This window comes from Suncus etruscus, chromosome 1 (genome assembly GCF_024139225.1).
Source record: "Suncus etruscus isolate mSunEtr1 chromosome 1, mSunEtr1.pri.cur, whole genome shotgun sequence".
NCBI lineage: Eukaryota > Metazoa > Chordata > Mammalia > Eulipotyphla > Soricidae > Suncus > Suncus etruscus.
The window spans coordinates 87531234-87552510 of record NC_064848.1 but is presented as its reverse complement, the minus strand read 5'-3'; the positions used below and the strand labels follow the sequence as shown (position 1 = coordinate 87552510).

At 34.7% G+C, this 21277-nt stretch overlaps 1 protein-coding gene across 1 annotated transcript in view; it reads right to left on the bottom strand.

Moving 5' to 3' along the window:
- COL1A2 (collagen type I alpha 2 chain) overlaps positions 1-21041 on the bottom strand; it is a 37055-nt gene extending 16014 nt beyond the window's left edge. The window contains 27 exon segments of the mRNA XM_049785197.1: positions 283-336; positions 856-909; positions 1324-1377; positions 2036-2089; positions 2486-2584; positions 3028-3081; positions 4015-4113; positions 4219-4272; positions 4630-4737; positions 4862-4915; positions 5331-5429; positions 5541-5585; positions 5742-5840; positions 6587-6640; positions 6981-7025; positions 7126-7179; positions 7463-7507; positions 9253-9306; positions 9915-9968; positions 10604-10657; positions 10957-11010; positions 11104-11157; positions 11251-11295; positions 14457-14510; positions 15918-16028; positions 17155-17225; positions 20866-21041. Coding sequence (XP_049641154.1) covers positions 283-336; positions 856-909; positions 1324-1377; positions 2036-2089; positions 2486-2584; positions 3028-3081; positions 4015-4113; positions 4219-4272; positions 4630-4737; positions 4862-4915; positions 5331-5429; positions 5541-5585; positions 5742-5840; positions 6587-6640; positions 6981-7025; positions 7126-7179; positions 7463-7507; positions 9253-9306; positions 9915-9968; positions 10604-10657; positions 10957-11010; positions 11104-11157; positions 11251-11295; positions 14457-14510; positions 15918-16028; positions 17155-17225; positions 20866-20935 — 1746 coding nt within the window. The 5' untranslated portion in view covers positions 20936-21041.
- Positions 21042-21277: the final 236 nt, after the last annotated feature.

Here is a 21277-nt window from a genome sequence, read left to right as displayed (position 1 = left end):
TAACATTACCAGAGTAATACAAATAAGACCATAAGTTGGAATGCTTGTTGATGTATTTTGCTTCTATAATAATAATGTTTCATTCAATTTTCAAAAGTAAGTAATTTGTTTTGAATCTAGTCACTAATTTGGCTGATTCTATCACTACCAACATATAAGGAACACCATCATGAATGTGTAAAATATAAAATTTGCTTTTGTATACAACTGTACTGCAGCAGAGTAACAAAAGTGGTAAAATCAACAGTGGAAAGTGAATTGAATATCACATATTTTACTTACCCTTTCTCCTGGTTTTCCAACTTCACCAGTTCCTCCTGAAGGACCTGGAAGACCCTACATGAAAGAAAAACAAATCTCAATCTCATGGTTATATTCAAGGAGACTCTTCTAATAATTGAACTTTGAATACAATTTAATATCAACATTATCAACTACTGTATGATAAAGTATCTGTTCAAAGCTTTCCTTGAAAAAGCACACCTCTACCTCACTTCTAAGATTATTTTGTGTATGGTTGGTTGGTGAGATGGGACAATTTAAAAATGAATAGTCTGGTAAAAGATAGATGGGAGTATATGTGTGAGGGTACTTCTCCCAAGTCGTACTCAGGAAGTCCGGGGGTCCCAGCTGTTCCCAGTCAGCCATATTGACAGATAATATAAGAGTATGCACTGCTTAGGTCTTGTGGAACTGGAATGACTACACTCACTCTAGCAATGTTAGAGACCTTCAGATCTGCATGTTGCAATGCGTAGGGTACCTGTGATGCCAGGGACAGAACCCATTATGTGCCCTAAACACTGCTTTCTCCACATCTCCCAAACACAGTTTTCATCATTTTTGTTGATTTACCTGGAAGCCTGGAGGTCCAGCGGGGCCCTGTTCACCTTTTCCACCTTGGACACCCTGCAAGTGACAGAAAAAACACACATGAGATGTATAATTTCACTGTGACCCAGCTACCTAACTTTCACTTATTTATTATTTAATATATCCTTCAGCTACTCCTCCCAGGAACCTCAAATGTGAGGTTATCAAGATCACACAGTATATACAACACAGATTGTCGTGCTGGACCTCATGTTGGCACTGGGTATTCTCTCCACTTCTAAGATTTCCGCAAGGTCCCTTTTCACTATAATTCTGAACAGGAAGGCTCAGGGATCAACTTAGCATAAATAATTGGCATGGGGTTTTTATTCGTGGCCTGAGCTGTTTTCCATGCCTCCTATATAACTTTTGGGTTGACAATGAGGATGGTCTATTTTGAAAAACTGGTCACTTTGGGGCAGAAAAGAACAAGGATGGAGAAATACTCACTTGTGGTCCAGGAGGTCCCTGAGCACCATTGTTTCCATCAGGACCTGGAGCACCCTAAAATTTAAGTAAAGAGCTTAATTACCTCTGAATAGAGAAGAATGATAACTCACAATCTCGAGTCTTACTTCATCAAAACATGCTTATCATATTTGCCTGAATTCAAACTCACTGCTTTTGGTCAATGCCCAAATAATTACCTCTTAACTTCATAGGAATCATAGGGAGTCTGGGAGTGGGTGGGTGGTACAATTTATGAAGCATGAAGAATGCTTCCAGCATACTAATCTTTTAAACACAAAATTAATTAAAACCAAAATGCACCAACAAATATTTTGATTTAATATACAGTCTGATTTTTTTGTTATTCACTGTGGTTTTGTTTTGTCTTTCAAGATAGTTTTTAGGAACTGGAGTGATAGCACAGCAGTAGCGAGTTTGCCTTGCATGTGGCTGACCCGGGATGGACCCCTGGCATCCCATATGGTCACCCAAGCCAGGAGCGATTTCTGAGTGCATAGCCAGGAGTAACCCCTGAGAGTCACCAGGTGTGGCCCCCCAAAAAAAACAACAAAAAGACTTTTTTTTTTTTAACATTAAAGGAGTCTTGGGCTTGCCCTTTTGGAAAGAAAGCAATAGAATAATACCAGATTGTTTCAAGATAGTATGTTTCTTAGGTGACTAGGCCATAGATACCACAAAAGTTAGCACTTACCCGATTACCAGCAAGACCAGGATGACCTCTCTCACCACTTTTGCCAGGTTCACCCTATAATAAATATTAAAAACAAAAGCAATATTACACATTTAATGTCAGAGTAACCATGATAATTATGAAATGCTTATTTTTTTGCTGGGTTTTTGCAGAGTTGGGGGTGGGGGTGATGGTGAAGAGAGGAAGGAATTCTTAATTCTTTAATGATCTATCTAAAGTATGATTCATCATCAAACAATATTCCTTACTGAGGAAAACCTGTATCTGCAGAAGTAAAAGGAAGGAAAAGGAAAAGAATTTTCAGCAAAGTGGCAGTCAAGTTTTATTGTGGAAAATGACTAGCAGTTTTCCTAAGTTGAGAGGAACTCTCTTGAGGAAGAGTAGACTGAAGCAGGAGATGATATTACAGTTTTGGTGAATGTGCTTAAGAATTTCCTTTGTAATTCTTACATTGGGGCCTTTGGGTCCAGGGAATCCAATGTTACCAGGCTCTCCTCTTGGTCCAGCTGGGCCAATAGCTCCAGGCCTGCCTTCAATACCTGGAAGGCCCTGAAACCAGAGTTTATTTACATTTTACATATGCACAGGGTCTTATCACCTGAAACCTGTCATCTTGTCTTGGAATGAAACAGAATCATTTGAAAGTATAGATTTTCCAATATAAAGTGTCAATATATTATGAATCTATTTTCCTTTTCTAAATAGGATGTTGGTCCACAAACAACTGTTTCAATCTCAGGTGTGCACAATTTCTCTCTTTTCCTTCTTTTTCTGTACCCCGTTAACCTTTGCAATTTTAACTGCTTTAGTTTTCTTTTACCTTCTCTACTTTCAGTCCTGCATTCATTTGACTCTGCAATTACTATCCTTTGCCTTATATATGCCTAATATTTATTTTTTTTCAAGGCATTTATGCATAAATAAACAACAGAAAGACGAGAAAAGTGCAATGGGTGTCCTTGGAAATATAATGGAGAATGAGCATTGCTTACCATAGGACCTTCTTTACCAGCTGGGCCAACATTTCCAGGGGAACCAGGAAAACCCTGCAGAATAAATGAGGGTGCTTTCATTTTGTCATGTGAACACTTACACTTAAGGTCCAGATAATTAAAATCTCCCGAAAAAGCACTTTTTCCTTTCATGTTCTTTTTTTTTTTGCATAGGGCAAATTCTTAGGGATATTTGCCACTAGTTGTAATATATAAGAAAAGCTCTGAAAAATTTCTTTTATTTTTTTGTCACTTTTCTTTTTTTTTTTTTTTTGAATTTTAGGTCAACAGATCTACTTACAGATATATCAAGAAACTACTAAGCAACATACTATTTGGGCAAAATGTATCATCTACTTGCTTCATAACAGAAAAACAAATACTTTAATAAGCAATTTTCAAAGTGTATATTTTTGATTGCTATATTCGATGTATCTGTTACTTGTTTATGATACAATTACAGTTGATATTCATCCATTAGAGATAATGGAGGCAAAAAAATTGCTCTATTGCTATGGATTAGAGTGTCTACAAATCTAAAGGTCATTTCTCCATAGCCAGTGTGCTCTTGAATACATTATTGCACTTTGTGATTGCTGGAAAAATGATTTTGCTTATGAATCTAATAAACTGAGAATGTATAGACAAAATATGTTTCATGAACACCTTTATATAAAACTCAGAAATTCAGATAGAAATTTCATGCTGATAAGTAGATGCACCTAATTTGGATATATTAAAGTAAATCCATTCTTTCCAGAACCCCATAGACATTGTATAAGTAATAAATATAAATTTATGCACTAACCAAATTTATAAAAAAAAGTATCATCTACACTTTGAGAAGTTTAATTAAAAAGGCAACCAGTAGTGTTTATTAAAATGTACTTTTAATATTTCTTTATTGTTGTTTATAATATTAATCAGTCTTTTAAAAAAAGAAAACTGTCATATATGACTTCTGTAGAATCAATCTGAAAAACTTACCCTGGGTCCCACCAGGCCAGGCTCTCCAGGGCGACCAGAATCTCCACTGGGACCTCGGATACCAGCTGGGCCACTCGCACCACGATTACCAGGAGGGCCCTATTAGACACAGGGTGAAGAATGCTGAAGTGGATGGCATACTCACCACCAGAAGTACCATTTTCCAGGAAGATATTTTCTGGTAAGTACTAATAGGTCACTAACCATGACACCAGCTCTACCATCTGCTCCAGGAAGACCACGAGAACCAGGACTTCCCTAGAAGGGAGAACACAAAGAAGAGAGTTGGAAAAGAATCTTTAAATCAGATAGGACAAAATTTATTGAAACAAAACATGCAGGTAAGAAACCTCAAACCCCTGATGGGGAGATGGAAGTACAACCCCCCAAAGGAATGTGTGGAGGAGGCATTTTGGAAAAGAAGGTCAACATTGTTTCCAGACCAATTTTAAAACATACCAAATTGAGTCAGAGATTTATTTTAATAAAGCAGATGGAAATTAGATGCTTCTTTATCCAGAAAATGAAGTCAATGATCCTAACTCCCAGTGAAGGAGTGTCACCATCTCTTTCTAGTGTATCTATCTAGGAGTCAGGAATATTTGTGCAACCTACTCTCAGGCCAGGTGGTCCTGCAGGACCAGCAGATCCAGGTTCACCATTTTGGCCTCTCTTTCCTTCTTCACCACTGGGACCAGGAGGACCTTGAGGCCCTGCAGAGCCCTAGTTAACAAAACAAAAATAAGGAGGGAAGTAGGTTAAAGCTAGACTTCTATTATATGTAACTAGAGAATTTGGATTGAAATAGCAATAACCCCTTTACGATTGTGATAATAGATCTACTTACAGGTTCACCCTTGTTACCACCTTCTCCTTTGGAACCAGCTGGACCAGGCTCACCCTAGGAACCCAAACAAAGCTGTGGTTAAATGGCAAACATTTATCATAAATCTCTCACAGAGATAAACCTTAAACATGTATGGATCAAAATAAACAGAAACTCAAGCTCTTTATAAAATGTTCACACTTAAACAGATCTGAGGCAATGATCCTGGTTGAAAGGACAAGTCTAATAATCTAGAAATGTGCTTTATTATATTTTGAGCAACATTGTAGAAGACCATGAGACTGTCTGTGTTGGCGTCTGTATATATGAGAGTAGGAGTAGGGTCTAAGCATGTGTAGGGAAAAATTTCAAGCTAAAAATATTAAGAGGAAAAATATAAAATGGTAACATTATAAAAAGTCTAGTTGGTATAAAATTATAGTAGAGTCAATATTTTTGGATGTTGAAAGACACAATAATGACCACTTACAACAAGTCCTCTAGGACCACTAGCACCAGCAGCACCAACAGGGCCAGGAATACCACGGGGCCCGGGGAGACCAGGAGCCCCAGCAACACCAGGCAGGCCCTATAAAGGAAAGTATAACTTAGTTATCCTGTGATAAAGGGTAGCAGAAGGAGCACTCATTAAAATGCCTTTGAAACCATTACAGCTTAGAAGCAATTCCCATATACTTACAGCAGCTCCCTTAGCACCAGTAAGGCCATTGGCTCCAGGGTTACCCTACAAGAAAAGGGGAGGAAGAAGATTGCCAATTAACTCGAGTATTTCTGTTCTTTAACCACGCTCTCATGCTTTTCTTATTTTTTCACCATACTCTTGTGCTTTTCTTAGTTTTCTTTCTTTCACTTGGTGAGAATAATTGCAATGAATACTTACAGCAGGTCCAACAGGGCCAGAAACACCTGGAAGACCCATTTCACCACGTGCACCAGCAGGACCAGCAGGACCAGGGTTACCAACAGGTCCAAGTTCACCCTAGAAGAGGGAATGAGCCAACCAATCACAAAACGTCTTATGTTTGCTTATAGGTAGGTGTGTGTGTGTGTGTGTGTGTGTGTGTGTGTGTGTGTATGTGTAGGAGATATTGGACATGATGGGCCCACTCCTTGCTATGTTTAGGGATTAATCCTGGCTTTCTGTTTAGGGATCATTCCTAACTGTGGTTGGAGAGGCTATATGTAGTTCTGGGTATTGAACTAGGGTTGGCCTTGTGCAGACCAAGTGCCTTAATTCTGAATTTTGTATGGTATCTCTGGCTCCATATATCTAGGACATCAAGTTCTATGAACTTTCTTCAGAATAGCAGTAACCTTTTTTACCTTTTCTGACACCATACAACTGGCGCTGGAGTTTCGATAGTCCTTGCCTAGTCTCCTATCTAGGCTACAATTATTGCTCTCTTCCCCTGTGGCTGTCTCTCATAGTAAGACTGGTTTTCAGCTAATCAGTCCGACTTGTTCAGAAGGGTGTTCCAGAGGAATAGGCTTGCTAAATATCTTTTGTGTTGCCATCTATGTCCATTCACATAGCACTCAAACAAAGGATGAATATGTATTTCAAGCTTAAAGTGCAAATCTGGTCTTTCTATATCCATTTTGTAGGAAGGACTGTTTAAGGTACCTAATTTTCAATTATCTCATTAGCTGTATACAGTTGCTATCTTTCACATCACTATAAAAAATGTATTGAGATCATTATAATGACCACCTGAAATTTTTTACCTTGGGGCCAGGGGCACCAGGGAAGCCTGGAGGGCCAGCAGATCCAAGGGGACCCTAAAATCAAAGCAAAAGGTGGTAAGAAATTTTCTCCCTAGAAGTGAAAATAACAGCAGGAATAGAATATCAAAATATAATTTAATATTGCCAAAGAAAAGGCATATAATCTATTGTTCTTAGTAGTATCTAATCAAAGTGAAGATATTCAAGGTATCCAAGATATGGTTTGTAGGTTTTTACTTTATACTTCAAAACCCTTAATAAAGTATTTTTAAAAATATGACTATCAACATACCTCATAGAAAATTATCAAAATAGTATCTAAATTTTTGGTGTAAAATTAATAAAACTGATAGTTCCCATACTACAACCAAAAAGCTTCAGGGTCAAAACTTACAGCAGGACCCACAGGTCCCACACTTCCATCACTTCCACGGGCACCCTACAAAGAAAACAAAGAGGAAATGTCAAGTGGAAAGTTAAGTGGCACTTACTACAAGATTTTAAAGAGACTGAAAAAGAACAAAAATGGAAGTACTCACAGCTGGGCCAGGGCCACCAACACGTCCTCTCTCACCAGGAAGCCCACGAGCTCCCTAAAAGGAGAAATACAATGAATTTCAGACTGCTAGTTCAGAAAAAAAAAATCACAGATGTGATTTGTTTTGTTCAATTTTCAGCTATTGCAAGAATCCACTAAAAAATAGATCTTTCCCTAATTCCAATGAAAGGTGATAAATTTCAATTAAGTACTCAGACAGCCATTTAAAAATATCCAAGAGTACAATGCTAGGGAAGATGATAACTAGTAAAAGGTCAAGAAGTTACAGCTTGCAGAGCTTTCACATTTTGATTTATAATAATGAAATTAATACTTACAGCTTGACCTGGGGTTCCATTTTCACCGGGGGCACCAGGCTCACCCTATACATAAAAGAATTGAATTTTGTTCATTATACATGCTAATTATCATTTTCTGGTTGTACAGTTTTGAAATTATTTTTTAAAACTTAATAGCTTACATATTTAGTAAACTTTCTTACACGTACAGACTGTATCTCAGGTAGGCTAAGCAAATATGTAGATGTTAGCTAATATCTCCAAATATCACATTATAATAGAGGTTTGAGTGTTACCTATACTTTTTTTTTTTTTTTTTACAATTTCTGATTTAGGTTTTGACTACTATTTGGACTCGGCTTATATTAGCAATGATAGCATTGAACAAGATGTCAGAGTGTAAACATGCTTTAATATAACCATTTAACCCTTTTAAAAAGAGTTTTGAACAAATAAACTTGAACTAAAAGTAGGTTTTATTGAGAAATTCTGAGGAAGCAGAGGAAAGGGGGAGAAGAATATGCTCAAGAAAGAGTGAGGATGTCTCCAAAAGTAGAGAGAGAGCCCTGTACATATTTCAGGGTTAAAATATACAAGTACACATATCAAGAGGAGAAATATGAACAACATATGCTCAGGCAATACATGTGCGCAGCAGCAACACAGGGAAGAGGCTACACATGTGCGCTGAACAATATTTTTAAAAAATATTTTAAAATTTTTATTTCTGTGCATATTTTAAAAATATGCATAGAAATATAAACTTCATAATACTTTTCAGGGCTTTTTGATTTATTTTTTATGTATATTCTGAGTGAAAACCTTGGTGGTAACTTAATGCAATTATACATACACAAGAACTTGCCTTTTAGATAAGTTGACTCAGATGTAAAGAAACACGCTGTAAAAGACCATTTAAGGACTTCTCATTTCTCATATTTTATGTAGAACATATACTTTGAGAATAAGCACAAGAGTGAGAGTCGATAATTCTAGCTGACACCTCTGTTTTCTGTGTGACTAGTTGTGTGACGTTGGGTGAGTCAATGTCCTTTTCTAAACCTCAGTTTCCCTCATCTGCAAAATGAGGGAGTTTCCAAAGCTCCTTCCAGGCTCCAATATTTTATAATGCTGTGATTAGTAGTCTGAACTATTATATTAGGCTCTTGGGAGAATGAGTTTGACCTTATCCATTTGTGTGGCAGCTGGAAAGTTAGAACAGATCCTCCATATTCATGTTCATTTCTAGTCCCCCTAGTATTCGATACTCATTAATTTGTAATTACGTTGGTATTCACTTTAATATCACATTATCTCCTTAATAGGAGTCCGAACATTTTATAGTTGAAAACGCTGTCAAAAAAGAGCCTAGCCAAGAGATAACACACTTCTGAGACTTTAATTACCTAATTAAAATTTTTTTGCGGGTGCATAGATAAATCACAGGAAAGAGGTTGAAAAGTGTATTGTGACATGAATGTACCTACCTAATTAGTGCATAGCAAAGGAGAATTTACAACCTAAAATAATATACTAAGTTCTAAAATTGGATTATTTATTTATTTACTTCTACTTTAGCTGCTAAAATCAACTAAAATTATAGGCAAAAAGTAAATTGAGAACTATTGACATGGCCTTTATTTAATTATTTAATTAATAATAAACCAAATACATATCATTAACAATTGGCCCTCTATTGCAGAAATCCATATTCTCTCCTATGGAAAGATTGGAAATTATAGAAGAAATATTCTTTATTGTATGGTCAACTTTGATAGTGGTGGGATTTATAATTAATATTTTTGGAAATAGTATTTCATTGTATTTACCTTCACACCTGGGGTACCAGGTTGTCCCTTTAATCCATCCAGACCATTGTGTCCCTGAAAGGCAAATCTTTATTATTACTATTGTATGATTATTTTATGAATGTCTTATATTTATTAATAAAACATTATGAAACATGATTTAATATGTCAAGTAAGTAAATTAATGTCAATATAATGCCAATATATCAATACACTAATGTATTGATATAATGTATTAAAATTAGGTTGGCCAAATAAATGTTCTGAGCCTTTGTAGTTAATATCTTCTGGTGAAACTTGTGACTGCTTCAATACCATGGAATCCCAAAGTTTTAGCTCCAGACAAACTTCCTTTATTGCCCAAATAAATTATAAAACCTCCCTTCATTATTGCCATCTTTAATAACTTGGTAATTTTCAGATGGCTCCAAATATCCAGACAATATATAATTTATAAATAATTTCCTTTATATGAATCCTTGTTTCTTCAAAGATAGAAAAAAAATAGGAAAAACTTTACTCTTTAAAAAAATAATCTATAATCTTTAGTTCTCTTACCTCTCTAAAAAAGTCTAGGAATTTGGATGTAAATAAGTATATGCCACCCAGACGTCTAAATTGCTTTGACAGTTTCCCTGAATTTAATCAACCTGTTCTTTCATTTGGATATAGAATGTACTCACACGAATACCCTTGAAGCCAGGAAGTCCAGGAGTTCCAGGGAAACCACGAGCACCCTTATAAAGAAATAATGAACAAATGGTCAAAAACAATGGGGCCTGAGAACCCGGCTACAAAAGGAGCTAACCTGGGAACAAGGTGGTGTGGGAGGTGAATGGGAGGGGACCCCGAGCCAATCCTGGGAGGAGGGGAGCGGTGGGTGTGGTGTTAGAATGCTGCATGCTTGCATGAACTATATCATTACAATATTGTAAATCATGATGCTTCAAATAAAATAACACATTTTAATATACATAATAAAGATAACTAATAATGCCTTTATTTTAAATAAAAGGGGCAATATTTTCTTCTCTCCATAGTCTATTTCTTCTCATCAAGTTCAGGCTTGGAAGCAAAGACTAATATCTTTTTTAACATTGCATAGCAAATGAACTTGACCTAATATAAGTAACTAATACCAAAGTGTTTGCTGAAATGTTTTATTTGTTTATAGTATGCTTGCTGTTAGTAATACCACATTATTTGCATTAATAAAGGCTATGCATTCTAATTTGGATCTTTCATTTGCCAATTTTTGCTATTAGTATGCATATACTGAAGCTGCCAATTAAATTGATTTTAGTTTTAGTAACTTTCTTTTCTTTAAGCTCTCTAATATTTTATGATATACTGCTGTTTAAACAAATCTCACCTGTGGTCCAACAACTCCTCTCTCACCAGGCCTTCCGGGCTTTCCAGGGCGACCCTAAAACAGAAAGGCATTATAGAATAAACTTTTCTTGATAAACACTCAAATGACAATGGGGATGTTTTGGTTTTCACAATAGGGAAAAGGCATTACATAAAAATGTAAATCCAGATACTAATGAACAATTGTATTTCTTTATATGCAACTAAATTCATGAATATATCATTAAAATGCTTCCCATGCGAGGACAATTATATCAGGTTTATTTAGCTCTTGGTAGAATATTTAATATTAATCTAGATGGAAGCAAGAATACTAATAGATGGCAGTTAAAAAATTTAAAAGTAAATACTTACATCTTCACCAGCTTTGCCAGGAGGACCAGTGGGACCACGAGGACCAGCAGGCCCCTAAGAAAATGGGAAACGCAACATTTTGCAAAAGGCGTATTTATAAATATTTGAAAATAATGTATTTATCACAAGAGAAAAAAATGTACTTACACTTTGACCAGGTTCTCCAGGTTCACCTGGAGGGCCATGGAAACCAGCAGCTCCCTGAGAGAAAACAGTATATTATTCTCCAACGTCTTTATTTAATTATCTGCCTTTTTTACACAATAGAAAAAGAAATACAAGTTTAGTACTTACAGGGGGTCCAGCTACACCAGGAGGGCCTCTGGGTCCCATTAAACCCTGTTAAGACGAAAGATATAGTTAGCACTAATAAATTGCCTTTGTTTTGGCTTAGCGTTGGCATGTAACATAGGTTAGCTTAGTAGTGAGTGCTTACAGACATTTTGTAAAGGACAGATTAATAAAATTTTAGTTTTTTTTCTTTTCCTTAAAGCATTTAAGGACTCACATGTCTTCCACTATTTCCTGCCTTTTATTCATATTTATTTTTAATACAAAGCAATCAATCTTAAGGAGAAATAAATGAGGTAGCCCGAACTGGAGTGATAGCACAGCAGATAGGGCTTTTGCCTTGCATGTGGCTGACCCAGGTTTGATCCCCTGCATTCCATGTGGTCTCCCGAGCCAGCCAGGAGCAATTTCTGAGCACAGAACCAGGAGTAACCCACGAGCACCATCGGGTGTGCCCCCCCCAAAGAAATAAACAAAATAAAATCCGAAACAAAAACAAAAATAAAACCAAAAAAATGAGGTTGTCAAACTATTGCTCATAGTTGTGTTTAGCTGTGCCTATTGAGATTGCTCTTGAAAGTGAATCCAGTCTGCATAGCTTGAAAAACACAATGGGCTTCCAGGTAGCAGATGAAACATTGCTAATTGGATTACCTTGATTATATGCTATTCCATGTCAGTTTTTGCTAAGAAACTGCTATTTTTGTTGCCACAAGGGTGGTATATTTGAAAATAATCAAAAGTTTTTCATGATTAGAGGGATGGTTATTGTAACTCTGGTTCAATTAAAAGCTACTGATGACTGCTGAAAATGTCAAACAAAAGTGAGTGTAACGAGGGACTGAAAAAATGAAGTATATCTAAAGCAACCTACTGGAAGAGTCTTGTATATGGCATTTCATTAATGATATGGCCCTGAAAACAATGTTCTCCCCATTGATCTTCATGGAAAATAGTGTCTTCCTAGTTTGTGAGTTAAATATGTATTTTTAGTTCCTCTTTGCAGCGCAGATCAATGCCTGTACAAATTCAGTGTAAAAAGTGACCTATTTTTCTAGTGTTGAAATTTCATATTGCACAGACAAGTCTCAGATATTTCCATGAACTAAATTGGGGATTTTGCAGTCATGTCTGTCCACTGTATTAATTCTTAGAGTAAAATAATATAAATGTATTTAAAAACATATCACATTGGCACAGGGTGTAAGGTATCTGCCTTGCACATGCTAGCCTAGGATGGACCACGGTTCAATTCCCCTGTATCCCATATGGTCCCCCCAAGCCAGGAGCAATTTCTAAGCCCATAGCCAGGAGTAACCCCTGAGTGTCACTGGGTGTGGCTGAAAAAAAACATATCACATTAATTATGAGAACTATTTTTTGGTTTGGAAATTCCTTCAGCATTAAAATAAACTCATTTTAAAATAAAAATAATTTTGATTTATACATTAAGACAATTGTATTTGACACTCAAAATTCTAATTATAAGTATTAATTTTTCCATGAGTTTCAACAATTTTATTTACATGAAAGATACTTTATTTTGGAGAGGCTGTAAGATGTATCATGAGGTATATAGTATTGATGTTCCAACATAGGAAATTATTTTAATACTTTATTTTTGCCTATCGTTTTTATTTGGGAATGTGTATGGATGTGTAAGTTTAAACTATATTTTACTGATATCTGAAAGTAAAATTCTATTTTATGTACCTTAAAGAGATGTTCCAAAATCAAATTAGTATAAAATCCATATTAATTTTCCAGGCTTATATAAGCCTTTTTATTAGTATTTTACTTCCTCCTTCCCTTTGATTTTTTTTTCTCGAGATATAGGAACAGTTTTAAAACTGACTAATGTCTAGCATTAGCTTGAAATGGCTAATTTTCAAATATCCGATATAAACAAAGCCAAAAGAAGATCTCTACTTTTTAATTTTTGAAATAAATGATTTAAATTACCAGAGGAAAAAAAGGAAATTGAAAATAATCAATTAAAGGTACATTACTTCTCAAGTGAGAGTTTTAATTTATAGAAAATGCTATCCTGCCCTTATAAGTTTATTAGTTTATTGCGGACCATTAGCTCTAGTGGAACATGTTCTTTTGAAGATAGGGCACTGAATAAATTTTCCAGGTAAGTTTTATATTTTAAAGAGCATGCTAACTTTGGGTAGAAAAATACCTTTGTTCAGAAACAAGTAATTAAAACTTCTTAATTGTATGTGGGGAAATGTATGCACTAAACTCTGTAGTGTTTAACTAAGCTTTACTTTTACTTCCAACAATTTTCTATTTACACACATTATATGTGCTCAATTTTTATTTTTGATTTTAACATACCTCACAATGCTTGTTAGAGATTTATTTATTAAAGAAAGGCCATCATCATCATGATCATATAGGGAAATTCTTTAAATGCTACCAAATTATAAGTTGCTGAACATTTGGGCTGAGAACACAACTGGTAAATTTTATTTCTCTTCTATATTGGTTTTTAATTAACACATTAAATGATTTTTTTTATAGAAATAGGGTAAGAAGAAACAACTCCTCTTTAGGTAATTCTCTGATGAATGGTCAGAAACTGTCAAACTTGTTATATTCCCAGTACATAATATATTTTGGGATACTTTGAAGCAACTGATATTTGTTGAATGAATGATTGTTTTATTCAAGGACGAGATACAAGAGTCTTTATGTCAAATATCAGACATCTTGCCTGGCAATTAGTCCTAGTTCTGTTATTAACCACCTGCATGACCTCAGGAAAGGGCTTAAATAATCTAGTTATAAAATGAACAGACTGAGCCAAAATTTGTTGATTCTTTCCAAAGAGTTCAAAGAGATTGATAGTTCTGTATCTCTGAGATTTGCTTAAAATCCTAAGCAATTTAAAAGGATGTAAAATGTATTATTTAGAACGGTTATCTTTTTGAAATAAACTGTTTTATCTAAGCATGTCTACTACGTTGAAAATTATATCTTGACGGAAAATATCTGATTCATTATAGGGAGATAGGTTTGTCAAGCTAATCAAATTCTGAATTTAGGCTTAGACCTTGATACATTTGAATACAAAAAGATTTGGTTCTGATATGTTGATTGTAGCCAGATAAATGTTAATGTCTAGTTTAAATGTGTGATTTTAAATACATTTTGTATGCAGTATATATATATTTTTACTAGATAAAAAGAAATAAATATACCATTGGTCCAGGGCCTAGTCCAACTCCTTTTCCATCAAACTGAGCAGCAAAGTTCTAGGGGAAGAAAAACATATTTTCTATTATTATACAGTAATTATCAGCCTTTTTCATTCTAGTTGTAAATATTTTTTGCTGCTTAAAAGAGAATAATATTTTAAATTTAATTATTAGTTTAAAAGTCTTTACTAAATAGAATTTTCCAAAGTTAGGAAAAACGTAAGTTTAAATTCTGTCCAAACCTAGTTTGAAGTATATTTACCTTATTATTTCAAAAATTATTCTCTCCCTTTCTTTCTGTCTTGTATTTTTTTCTCTTCTTATACAGGGATTAGAACCTAGGGCCTCAGGCATGCAAGAGATCAGTGCTCTATGTAGGAGCTCTTTATTTTATTTTGTCAACTTCCATAACTACTCTATATTACTTTTTTTTCAACTCTTTCCTCTTCAACTAACAGTTTTTCTTCCTTCTCCACCCACACCGCTATACCAAGGAAAGAAGCTGGATCTAAACTTTAAAAAGTCACTGAGTGCTATTCATAAATGAGACAGGCCATGAGAACAATTTTATATTTCCACCTGTTGCCACTCTCCTCTAGAGCTACACACAATGACTTAAGAAACCTTTTTCTTGCTGGAGTTTGAAGAAGGATATAAAGAGTTTTCAAGTTTAGAGAAAAATTAAATTAAAATGCCCCTTGGAATATTAAACTTTTAAAAAATAGTTCACAGTAATAACTTTACATTTAAAGATCTCTCTTATAGTGGCTGTTCTATTAAAGAAGGTGCTTTTTAATGCACCAAGTAGATAAGCAATCATAATAAGATCTTTGAGGGGAGAAAGGTCTTATTTTACTGGTGTACAGTTGGATATTAGAATCAGGCTGCTGAATCATAGTGCTAACCAATTAAGCAAATATGTTTTCTTTCCTGCAGTAAGGCCATTTGGCACTCATATCATTGTTAAAGACATAAAGCTAAAAGAAGATATTAATGAAAAAAGAGAAATGTACTTTTCTCAAATTAGTTTCAAGCAAATTAAATCTAAAACTGCTTTGTATGTTGCTTCAGCAGACTTCAAACCAGAGAGAATAAAAAAGAGTCAGATGTTTGTAAAATTGCTTAGGATCAGGCATTTCATTTCTAATCCAATCTAATCAAACTCTTTAATAATGCAACACCTCTTATTTGTGCCCTACTGATAAAAGATATTAAACCCCCAAATTAAATAATGGTTATGAGGGCTACTGCTGCCTTCAATGAGCAGAAAGACCACTTCTTCAATCGACAAGAATTCACAAAGGGGCTAGACAAAGCAGGGTCTTAAATAAGAAAACTAAAGAAATGAAATATTAATTTCCAAATGGCAGTCTCTCTTAGCTACTAAAATACACAAGACAGTGAATCTTCTTCCAAGGAAAATATCAAAGTTAGTTAAATATTGCAACATTTAAGACACCTTACCTCTCCAAGAAGAGGGGGTCCAGGTAGACCAGGTGGACCAGGTGGACCAGGTGGACCAGCAAGGCCTGGAAGACCATCAGCACCATCTTTGCCTGGTGGGCCTGGTGGGCCCTGTTAGGTAAAAAGTGAATCAGGTCAGAGTTAGACAGTAGAAATGTAGATGCATAAAAGGAGACTTTGAACAATAAAGATTAGTTAGTAAGATCAGTTAGTTGTTCAGATCTTTGAATATATGCAATTGGTGTGGAACTCTAATGTGTCATTATTTATCACTTGATTCAATCTGACAGGTCTACTGAGAGGGAGATACAGTTACTAGTGTAGGTACAAGACACAGGATAGAGTGGTTTTTCTAAAGGAATATATTGATTATTGACTTTTAATTCCTAATGGAGTGCTACTATTCAAACAAAAATTATGACTAATATTTATGATTCATATAATTAATATGATGAGCTGTGCACAATGTACTATGTATATTAATTATGACTTTCTGACTCTGATGAGTTTATTCAATTATTTTGTTATGCTATATATGAATAAGAAATAATATGATGTTTAATTTATAATGCAGCAATTGATTTATGCCAGTGATTTTTATGGGGCAGAAAATCCTGAAAATTTCCTATCTATAATTATTTATGCTGTCAAAATAATTTATGAACATATTATTAGGTCTAATTGAGTGAAATACACTTTAAGTCTACACTTCCTGGTCATTAGGTTATAAGATAAAGATTTTTATATATAAGCCAAAAAGACAAACTATTCACTTGCAAATGCCAAATAAGAACTGGCTTTAAGTATACTAAGAAAGAGATAAAAGCCAAACTTGCACATCTATATATTAAGACAGAAATGTGTTGTTGAGTGCATCTTCACCATTATTCCTAGGCTACATAATGAATCTTACATGAAAAGCAAACAAAATGTTTAAAAAAAAAAAGAAACTATGTTATAAGGTAGTGATTTCCATTATGTATGTTTTGGGTCAAATAAAAACAAAGACAGGCCATGAAAAGAATATGCCTGCCTATAATAGTTTTGCTTTTATAAAGAATAATCTTGACCTAAAAAGAATATTGATTATATATAATAATACTCATCTGCTTCTTCAATAAGACATTATCTACTTAAAAGATGGTACAATTATCTGCTTACATAATATGCTTATGAATTGTCAGTATTCTGTAGCTTCTAATATGTTTTTATTCAAATATGGGCTATCATGACGTACCCTTTCTCCACGAGGTCCCCTATCTCCAGTTGGACCCTACAAAAAAATACAAATGAAATCTTTATAAATATCTAGATAATTTTCCTTAAATGAGCAAAGCATTCTTGAAAATAATTAGTTGGTAAGACTGATCTAGTCACAATGTTATTAGAGTAGCTCTAAAATGTCATAATACAATTGATCAAAGCATATTTTAATTACATATAATTTTTAATTAGTAGATTGGAGGATACTATTTCCAAACATTAGGTCAATATTATGAGTAATATTTATTAAGTTAGTAAACAATAGTAATTTAATAATAATATTTCTGCAGATAAAAATGACAATTTTTACTTAGTTAATAGCATGTTTATATTATCAAAGTCTTTTAGAATAAACTTTCATCTACTACTAAATAAATTAACATAACATTCATTCCATTTTATGTATGCAAATCATCCCTTTATGTAATATAATTGTAATTGGAGATGATCCTAGAGATATTAACGCTTTGTAATCTTAATCATCAAAGATATTTTATTTTATGATTAGCAAATGCATATTCATGTGAACAATATCTTGACAAAGTATTTCAACTACATAGTCAATTATAAATAAGGGTAAATTATAAATTATCTATTACCATTTGTTATTTGTGAGAACTCTTACCTTTCTTGTAATTGCCTAGAAAAAAGAAGTGAAAGATTACTATGGGGAAAAATGTGCATCTGTAGTATAATATATTTATATATATTTAAATGCTTCTGTTTTGGTATATCATAAAAATATAAATTCATAGTATATTATATTTATCATTATTTAGTATTTAAAATACAATAAAATTTTACCAGTAGTAAACTAAATATTTATAATATCAAAATATATACGTATCTACAATTATGTCTTAAATTCAATTCACAGGCTAAGAGTTTTTCACAATATTCTTGCAAATCACTCCAAGGGAGAGACAAGATTATTTCAGCTCTGTGGAGATGCATTTGCAGTAGTGGAGTAGCTAATACTTAAACCAGATTTCACTGGATTATTTGATTTATTTCTGCTGGTTGTTCTTAAGAGGGTGGTCTTAATTAATTTGCTCCTCCCATTTTGAAGACTGGATGGGTACTTTCTTTGACAAACAGAAAGGCGTGGACTGCCATGGCTCTTAATTTTCTTGGCGATTCAAATTGGTCAGTACAAATGTAACCTTTCCTTCCTTTCCCAGAGAAAACTTTACTGTGGTCAAGGAAATAAGTATTTTCTTAAAAAATTCTAAAATTAATTTTACTCACCTCTTGTAATGCTGCAGAGGAAAAAAAGAATAGGAAATAATTTTTAGTAAAATTTTATCAATCAATAACTGATTAAAATAGACATATTTCTTTAAAATTTTTGGCTTACCTAATTCTCATTTTTATTAATAATATTATAATGACTTGGAAATCATACAGGCCAAAAATATGGCACTCACCAACAGAATGACTGCTTTGCGATATTAATCTGTAAATATGTTTTAATTAAATTGATAATTTTTACTATTTTATAAACTTTGCAAAATATTAATATGTCTGAAGGATATAGCTAATGATTAGTACTTCAACTGGCTAATTCACAGGTAGAATGTTGAATGTGAGCAAACCAATAGCTAAATAATTTATGATATAAGTAATTTCAGATATTTAGAAATCTAAAAGGGAAAATTTAGAAAATTATATCACCTAAAATATTGTTTTAATAAAGCATTAAAGGAACCTTGCACTTCACTGAGTTAGTATTATTTTAATGTCCTTTTTCTAAAGAATGTAATTTCTAAAGAACATAATTTGCAAATTAGTAACTATGAAATAGATTCATTTGGACATTTGAAATTTTACTTTAAATTGGTTCACTTAAATTCAGTAAGGTCATTTTACCAATACATATCACTTTTATCCCTAAGAAGAAATTACTCTTTATAACTAGAAAAATTGTGACTCACAGATCTTGAAAAATCGTTGAAAATTCTCAAAGGCTAAAATCCTCTCCTATGGTATAAAAATTATAGCTTAACACAGGATGTAAGTATGGCCAAGTAGGCAGCAAGATGAGTCACCTCCCAAAATTGCTTTAATTATGGTCAAGAAGTGTATCCATTGAAATGAGAACAACTATTGTAATGGGCACAATTCAGGTGAGAGGAGCACATCTAGCACTGACATTTAAAAGTAATTTTTAAGAATTATCTTTAAACTAGGAAAAATTATATGTTTACTCCACTGTGCCTGTTAGTAGGAAGAATAGCTATGCCTCAGTTTGATTAACAGAAGTTATTATTTTGGAAATGTGCCTCTTAATGGAACAGATTGGGCCATTTTAAAAATCTGTACTTGTAGTCAGCTGTTGACTAGAAAGTGAGCTGCATTTTATATTTTCAAACTTCCTTATGTCTGTTTTCATGTTTTCTCTAAGATCCAACTCTTTACCCCAATCTTCATATTTCATAAGAAACTAGCATAATCATGTGAGGTGGTTGAAAACAACTTTTCCTTACTATGTACAGTGTGCATACTATAAGAGAAGGAAGGGACGGAAACACTCATACAGAATGCATCCGTAATGACGTAATGGTAGACACATGGTAAGTGGGTGGGTGGAGCAAATATCTTACTGTTGGGTGTGGCCAAACATCCCTTGGATTTCATTTAATTGGTATCTTTGTCTGGCAATTTAGCAGCCATTTTTCATGACAAAAGTAAAAAAAAAAAGGCCCAATTTTGTTATTTCACGAGGGTATAGTCTGGTATTGAAAAAAAGTCTACAACTGAAAGTGATCCAGTATATCTAACCTATATCTCACATTTTTGGAAAGAACAGTTTGATTTGGGTAAGGTCACATGGTAAATTACTGGCCAAAATGGGGACAGGGAGGTCCCTTGAGTCTTACATCAGTGCTTCTCACTTTCCTGCATTCAGAATGTCTGATTGTCACTGGAAATATGGTGAAGAGATAACTCTAAGGCTCAAAATAAAGATCAAAGTTTAGTATGAATAATGTATTCATTTTCATAAATAGATACTGAATTTTAAGTTAATTTCTCTTTCCAGAATGATTCCAGTCAACATAAGATCCATTTTCCTTAGCAAGATTAGCCTTTGGGAATGGTTTTAATGCGAAAAACAGAAGAGGTTTTGGTATAAATCTGTGGAATCTTTGATGGGGAATCCATTAGCCCTGCACTGGTCCTCTATACGTCCATTATCATTCCTCCAGAGGGCGCCTCAGAGTTACCATCATAGAGAGTCTAACAACGCCCAGAAGATTGGAATCCTTGAGATATTTTGCCTTGGTAACTTTTAAGGGCTTTCTAAAGTAGGCCTCACGTTTTACGAGCTAGGCTGCAGAACAGTTTGGGGGCCTCTCATTTGGAGACCTTGATTTTCTGCATGACAACAGCTTTTAACGTCTCTTTCGTGTTCCTAGGAAGGTCTCTAACCCCAGCATCTAGATGAAGCAGTCAGCCTCACTTTTTGAGTTAGAAAAAAGTTTTGGTGAGTCTACGTTTCCATATTTTTCCTTTCTAAACTATCAGATATCTTATCATCAATCACCTGAGTTCTCCTACATGCCAAAGAGCTTTCCCTCCAAGCTGGCACTAAACTTTAAGCTTTCCTTTTATCAGACCAGGGTATCCCCACAGCAAATCTCTCTAAAAGAGATTAGTTGCCCCCAAAGAAGCTGAAGACACTTACATTGGCATGTTGCTAGGCACGAAGTTACTGCAAGCAGCAACAAAGTCCGCGTATCCACAAAGCTGAGCATGTCTACCACTTAGACATGCAGACTCCTTGGGTCGCAGAGCCCCTGGGTTACCGGCGGAGGGATCACCTGGCGGGCACAGGCATGCAGTCGTGGCCAGCACCTCCAATTTAGCCGAAACCTCCTGCTCCTGGTGCTAAAATAATAAAGCCAGGATCTGCCCTATTTATATGGCCCAAGTTTCTCTGGTCTGAGGGTGCCTCCAAAAGCTCCTCCACCAATGGGAGGGCTGAGGCTGGGGGCCCGGGCAGCCACTGCTGGGAGGAGACTGCGGGGGCGCAGAGGAGGGAGCAAAGGAGGTGGGGGGCGGGAGGGACGTGGCCACGAAGCTGGATCCTTAAATTG